Here is a 7,666-nt window from a genome sequence, read left to right as displayed (position 1 = left end):
TTTTAACAAAATGGGATGAACTGACTTAAATTATCACAGGCACCCACATGAACAATTTCCCTGTATCAGAACTTTTCAAAACCTTGAAAACCCCGTTAAATACTTCAAAAACCTTTAATTGCTAGAGAGTATAAAACCTCCAGCCGCTTAATCGTCTCCTTAAAATTTACAACGACGCGTCACGAAAATCCACGAGCTTCGAGCTACGTCGAGCCGTCGAGGCATGGAACAAAAATTAATGAGATATCCAAAAATCGACAAAAATTGTTCTTCCGGTCGATTTTTAAACTATTCTGGAAACATTATTTTTTGCATTAAATTTATCAGTTACAACCCTTTATTTATCCCTGAAATCAGCAGTAGAATTATTTTTCCTGTAATTTCTAAAACTTTTTTTAACCTAACATCTTTGCCTAACCTCAAACTCTTTAAAGTAGTTGCGCATGCGTAGTATTTCGTCTGATTTCTCTTTATTTAAAGTAAACTGGTAAAAGTACTTGATTAAAATAAAAATATTGATATATAACAAATTCAAAACTCTAATTTATTTCAATCTCTTATGCTTTAAATATATTTTTATTTTATTATCATTTAAATTTGATTTTTTGCAATATAGCGTTTATAATTTCGCGGTGTAAATGATGCCTTTTGATTGAACGAGAACATCACCGACGTGCCATCTGGTATTAGTGTTCAGCTCATTAACAATACATAACCTCAAGATCTCATTAATTTATATTTTTAATTGATACGTATTACTTCCACGCATTTTTAAAGGGTCATTAATCTTACAAAGTATTTGAAACTATCCACATGATTTAACGAGTATTTAAACAACGTCAATGCGCTTTAGCACATCTGCAAATTTACGGATTGGTAGCATGGGAAGTTTCATATGGTGATAACCTTGTTTGAAGTCAGTTGCATATCTCCACAATTTATAGATTCATCGGATCTCACTTTCATTCTATTCTTCGTTCTTTCTTCTGCTCCGATCATTGAGATAAAAACATATTTTTTGTAATAAAATTCTCCCATTTTAACAATTGTTAAATCCTTTTCGGTTTTCGCCGAATCGGTAGAGTTTAGTTCTCTTCCTGGGCGGGTATGCCCAGGTCATATATTTTCTACTCTTTATGGTAATAAGAGGGGAAAGTTAAGGCAGAATGGCAACAGCAGCTAAATCGAGGGCCCAGGATATGCCTCCTCCTGGAGGTTATGGCCCGATCCAAACAGACCGAATAAAAATACGAAATTTTATGACAGGTATTGTATACAATTTTGATCAAAGAAATCACTATATTCTATTTATTACACTCAATTTTTTGCTGACTGATTGTGCTACCTTCCAGTGTCAACATTTTTTTGTTATTTGGAAATTATTATGCAATTAATTGGAAACTCTTATGCAACTTTTCTTTACTTTATTAGTTAAGGTTGTCACAATATTGAGGGCAAAATTTGGACCCCTTTTCCAGATTCTTTATTCGTACATATTCTTATATATCTATATTCGTTTCAAATATTTAAAAAGTCTTTAAGTTTCATTTATTTCCTAGGTAAAACGCATAGTTATATTTTATTCCATTTATTTTCAATGTCTATTTCTTTTTGCAGCCCCACTCACAATCGGCTTATTCGTAGCGAGTCAGTTCATCGGATTTTATTTTTACGGATTGAATTACAAGAAAATCAAGGATGAAAAGGCGGAAATGAAGAGTGCACGATTTGCAATGTTTCCTATGCTTCTTGCCGAAAGAGATCGAGCGTAAGAAATCCGATTTTCTACCGTTTTTGAAGTTTCAACTTTTTTCATGGATCGGGGACTTTCATTATTTGATTATCTAGGGCAGGCTTTTTCAGTAGAAAGAAATTTCATGATTTTTACTCATGGGCCACATTTTTCGTTTCCATCATTGCACTGAAGAGGATATAGTAAAATTTAATTTGTCATATCCTCTTTTACGCCTAGCTTGAACCAACTTTCCCGGTTTCTTACGAATTCTTTTTTGGGGATACCTCCAAATATTTTAGGACGAAAAGGAGAAAAATCATAAGGTGGTTTGTTTAAAATACCTTAGATTTTGACTTTTTGAGTGCAGTCTTTTTAAACCTTGGCATTACAACTGCTCAGTCTTGCCGTTTATATGCCTTAACCTTACTCAGTAATGAAATAATTTCTTAAATTTCGAAAAGTATAATTAACACTTAAAAATTATTAATTTTTGAAATATTTAAATTTACTTAGAGCGCAATGAAGTCTCCTATATTTACCCCCCTCCCCTCTATTTCAAGTCCCCCGTACACCTATCAAATTGCGCAGTTCCGTCCTCTGCCTCTGCCGTCACTGTACGCTCTCCTCCGCGTCAGTGGCTGAACAATGGAAAAGAGGCGCAAAGAGCGAGAATTTGATTAATATCACAAATGTTGGTGACTAAGATTTTTCTTCAGTTTCAAATTAAGGCCGCATGTGTTAAGTTTCAATATTCCGAAGTAGAGATTTTTTCAGTTCTAATGTTTCCCATTAAAAATTATAATTTATTTTGACATTTCTTGATTTAAAAAAATTTATCTAATCAGTTTTAATGTTAAATTATATATTTTTCATGTAATAAAAATGTAAATTTTTAGATATTTAAAAGCTTTGACATTGAAGCATTTAATTTAGTAATCAATTTCAAAATTTCAAATTGTAATCACTTTGATTTTAAAATTATTCAAATTCAAAAGTTGCCAATGTTTAAATATTTAATTTTGAACGTTTTTAACTGGAAATAATATAATTTCCATTTATTTGAATTTTAAAATATCCAATTTCCAAAATTCGAATCTAAAACTCTTCAATTTTTAATATTTTAAAAGTTTCCTATTTTCGAAATTTAATTTATTATGTATTTCCTTTTATTTCATTCAAAATATTGTCTTTTTTCAATATGTTACCTGAACTAAAACAGTTTGATTTGGAACGTGTTCATTTCAAACCCGTTTAGAATATATACTTTTTAAAAGATTTCAAACTCTTTTAATTCGATCTTATTAATTATTGTTTAAAAAACGTTTAAATAATAATATTTTAATAATGGACTTTTAAATTGTTTGTATGTTTAATATTAGGAAATAAAAACCCAAAGACGTGAACGCGTGCATTACTTGCTAGTATACATAGAATAAAACGTATCTGTGTATTTTTCTTAATTAGACGCAAACGTATCCTTATCCTACTTATTAAATGATTCAAAATCAATAGATCTATCGCAAAATGGTTTTCTGATGTTCATCGACTTCTGCAATTGATCATATTATATACAAAAAACGATGGGTTTCACAAAAAGAGTATATTTTTGTCTAAACGGGGATAAATTCTTTTCTATTTTTTTTTTATAATTTTATTTTTTAGGAAATTTGATTCTTGTTTTTATTTTCAGGAATTCTGCACATTAACTTCATATTTTTATGCATAAAACAAAATGTCCCAAAAGTCTTCTTTAATATTTTTTTTGTATCTAGCATCTTTTGGCATAAAATTGAAATTTTTTATTTTTTCATATCAATTTCCATAAATAAATTAAAAACGAGGAGTTCTTTCAAAAAATGGTACAAGGAAATGTTGTACAAATTTTTAAACGCTGAAGATTCTCCAAAAACGTTTCCCCATATTTTGCATCGTTTATTGGCTCAAGATTTAAACTTTCGATTTTCTGCATAGTATTTTTAATATATAAAGACAAAACGAAGAATCCCATTGAAAAATGGTTTTAATAAAATGTGTAGGATTTTCAAAAGCTATCATTTCTGTGTAAGACTTTTTTCGTACTTTAATTCGTATGGTTCGAAATTTAAATGTTTGGTGTCAAACTTCGGACAATTCTAGTACTTTCTCAATCATAAATTATGGGAATGTAATAAATTGTACCAAATTTGTATAACTTTTTTGGGTGAACAACTTTTGTTTGTCAAGTTGTTTTCGTACCTTTTGTCGTTTTTTCACAAATTCTTCATTTTTATTTTCAATGTAATTTTTCTGAATAAAACCAAAAATACGCATCCTATCAAAAAGTGACACAACAACAAAAATTTAGATCTTTTTTGAGATCACAATTTTCGTTTATTCGTCTTTCTTCGTATCTTGCATAGTTTGACCACAAAATTGATTTTTAAATTTTTCTTACTCAATCATAAATTATGAGAATTAACAATTGGATTAGAGGATAAATTTTCTTGCTTATTGGGCAATACAATAGAGTAAAGTTTAATTATTAACACTTAATAACTCAAAATAACAAAATGAATAATATCAAATGCTAAATACGGAATTGACATTTATAAAAGTAAAAAAATACTTTGATCTAGGTTCCTTAATTTGAAATAGGCAAATATTAATAATGCTCTAATTCACAAACTCAACAAATTCCTGAAATAATAGATACATATTTGAACTATTATAATTGCGAGACATAATCATGAAATTGAATTTTTTTGTAACCTAACCAACTTATAACGTTCTTTCGTAATCCAAAATCCACAATTAGTTTTATAAATTAAAATATCGATGTCACCATTTCTCGAATAGAGATTTAAAGAAGTTTGGATACTGAAAAAGCTAGTCAAAGCTATATTAATTTTTTTTTTTTATAAAATTTGGAATTAAATCCAAATTTTGTCCAGCATATCAATTAATAAATTAGATATTAAAGTTTTATGCTGATCAATATAAATATAATATTTTTTAAATAGTAATAAAATGTAAATTTAAATGTTGATTAGACTTGATTCGAGTAAATAAACCGACAACAAAATCATGATTTGAAATTTCGCGCACTTCCTGATTCCAGCAGAACCTGTCCGCCAAGTTTAGTCAATCCCAGACCGTTCTCGTCATATTTTATCTCGGTATGTTATGCTAAAAATAAGCTCAAATATCCTGGAAGCAAGTAAAAATGAACAGTAATTCAAATGTAATAGTATCACATGTTTTTTGACAAAATTGTAAACAGTGATAATTCAAATTTTAACCTGGAAATGGCCCCTAAGAAAGGCAATATGTGAAAGCGGATTTATCTCTCCGTGAAAAGAAATCTAATTTTGATGATTTTTAAATTGCTGATCCAGTATCCGTACTACTTTATAAAAATTGTTTCAAATCATCCGATGTTTTGTTTAAATAAATAATAAATTCACTGCTTTCAAATAATTTACTTATTTGAGAAAGCGTTTGATTCTTCGTAATCAATGTAGTGACATCTAAATATCAAGAACAAATTATAAAGTAACCCAATTTGTGGTTTGCACATTTTGATCTGACAACGTAATATATTAAGAAAATGGCAATTTTCCGTTAGTGGCGTAACTAACTTCCTTACCGCGAAACCCCGGATTGCAGGGGGCTTCCTTCTGTGAGGGGGCCCCTCACGGCCAGTGGCCAAATTGCATTTTAATTTCAATTTGATACATTCTTGTGCATTTTTAAATAATGATTTATTTTGTATTATAGATATTTAAAAGAACATATTAACCATTTTTTAATTATTTGAACAAATCTAATTGGTCTAAACAATTCTATTTCCAAAAATATTTAAAACCGCATTTTATGAATTAAACCTAATATTCTATTATTATGAGGAGCAGTAAATTCTGCTAAAAGCTTTATGGCAATGTTTATGCAATTATTTTATTCCTTCCACAATTCTTTTAAATTGAGCACGGATTGCTTACGAACAAAAATTTTTTAAACATTGACAAGACGTTTTTAACAAAATTCACTACTCGAAATCATTCAATATCATGTTTAATTCAGAATCTTTAACCGAATAGTTTGTAATAGATATCAGTGTAATTCAGCGGATTTCAGCAATTTAAAATTTTAAGGGAATACTTAAAACGATTTTAAAACATCACATAAGATTTCCAAAATGATCAGAAACAAATCTCGAAGATTTGAAGACAATTTAAGGGATAATTTAAGTTAGTTTAATAGATATTTCCGAATATTTAAATTTTAAAATAAATAACGAACATTTTAATACTTTTAAAGAATTATGAAAATGTATTAAATATTACAATTTTTTTCTAAGGTTTGAGCGGTCCTAGCAATCTTCTAAACTGGTTTAATTTTTCCCTAAAATTGTATAATCTCTTCTCAAACACACAAATTTTATTTTAAATTGTCTAGATTCTTTTTTTACATATCTGAAATATTTCGAAATCCTCTCGGGTAATGAAAAAAAGTAACCTTATGGATTAATGCAGCTACAAGTAGCTATAATTCGAAAAAATGTGGTGAAGCTTGAATTTACAATGATATGCACAATGTTTGGCAATATACTAAACGAAGTAAATGTTACATCAAAATTACTTCAAGCAGAAAAGATAGATTTAAGTCGTGCACTTAAAATCTCAAACACTGCAAGGAAACATTCGAAAAAGTACAGACTTGAGTATGCAAAGTGTAATGAAGAAGCTACACAAGTATCTTAAAAATGGGGTATTGAACCAGTCTTTGTAGAAAAGCGGAAACCAAAGCGTAAGAAACATTTTGATATTAGTGAAGAATCTGTTTAAATCAAGGTCTTTAATCACACGTTAAGGTGTCTAAGGTCTAATTAGACATTGTGAATACATAGTTTACAGAGAAATTACAGATTCGATATCAGGAGGATTTCACAAAAGAATTCCCCTTGCAAGTCATCAACTTTATCCCATTTTCAAATAGTAACGGGTTCAATGAGACGTCAACGGTATAAGATGTGTTCCGCACTTTACTCATTAAATACAGCTTCATGGAAAGCGATTTTTCAGACGTAATCCCTTAAGAATTTATTTAACTCTGCATGTTACAGTATAGCAATTTGCGAAAGGTCGTTCAGCAAATTAAAAATTAGAAAATCCTATTTACGGAATAGAATGCATTAAAGTCAAAATGAAAGCGAGACGAGTTGCAATATAGCAACTTGCAGATAATTTTGTTAACAGTGCAATACTAATTTTTAAGTCAGAACTATGTATAATTTATGATATAAATTGTCTAAAATAAAATATAATTGGTAATATATTATAAAAAAAACTACGTGAGATATTTTATTTCTTTAACTGTATTTCAGCTACACTTATATGCTGTTTGCTTTTTAATTTTATAAGAGAGGCCTCCTAAAAATTTTTGCAGTGGGGCCTACACGGTTATAATTACGCCACTGCTTTCCGTCAATTTTTCCGTCAACATATATTAAATCCGGAATAAATTTCTCTTCTAAAAATATGGAGTTTTTCAGAGAGTTTATAATTTATAGTGCCGATCATCAAACTTATCATCAAACCCTATACAAATGTTCTTTTTGTAGATTCTTGAAGCAACTCAGAAAGAACCGAGATGAGGAAAGAGAGCTGATGAAGAACGATCCCGAATGGGAAGTTGGTACCTACTACGGAGAACCAATCTATATCACCCGGCCAGCGGAAGAATTCCGTGAGCCAACATTCCAAGAATTTTACGCTCATGCTTCTTGGTCTGAATCCATCGCACTCAGAATGTTCCGTCGTCACTTTTTCTAAGTCAATATTGCGATTCTTATAAAGAACTGTAGTATATAATAATGTACACGTAATTCATAATAAATGTACATAATCTTCTCTTTCTGCTCTAAATTAATTTTGGATTCAATATTTTTTTTAC

The 7,666-nt window shown here is 29.5% G+C and overlaps 1 protein-coding gene across 1 annotated transcript; it reads left to right on the top strand.

The window, feature by feature from the left end:
* Nucleotides 1-758: 758 nt before the first annotated feature.
* LOC117178902 (NADH dehydrogenase [ubiquinone] 1 alpha subcomplex subunit 13) lies at nucleotides 759-7,625 on the top strand. The gene is made up of 3 exons (XM_033370433.1): nucleotides 759-1,266; nucleotides 1,618-1,768; nucleotides 7,335-7,625. Exons 1-3 carry the CDS (start codon nucleotides 1,167-1,169, stop codon nucleotides 7,543-7,545), a joined length of 462 nt encoding a protein of 153 aa, XP_033226324.1. The 5' UTR covers nucleotides 759-1,166; the 3' UTR covers nucleotides 7,546-7,625.
* The last annotated feature ends 41 nt before the right edge of the window (nucleotides 7,626-7,666 follow it).

This window comes from Belonocnema kinseyi, chromosome 8 (assembly GCF_010883055.1).
Source record: "Belonocnema kinseyi isolate 2016_QV_RU_SX_M_011 chromosome 8, B_treatae_v1, whole genome shotgun sequence".
NCBI lineage: Eukaryota > Metazoa > Arthropoda > Insecta > Hymenoptera > Cynipidae > Belonocnema > Belonocnema kinseyi.
Note: the sequence above shows the minus strand (reverse complement) of the source record. Positions and strands in the feature narration are given on the sequence as shown.

Excerpts from the sequence above, each read along its gene's own strand:
- LOC117178902 (XM_033370433.1), top strand. The coding sequence starts at position 1,167 with ATGGCAACAGCAGCTAAATCGAGGGCCCAGGATATGCCTCCTCCTGGA. Across the intron at positions 1,267-1,617 it reads AATACGAAATTTTATGACAG|CCCCACTCACAATCGGCTTA; the intron begins GTATTGTATACA and ends TTCTTTTTGCAG. Across the intron at positions 1,769-7,334 it reads CTTGCCGAAAGAGATCGAGC|ATTCTTGAAGCAACTCAGAA; the intron begins GTAAGAAATCCG and ends TTCTTTTTGTAG.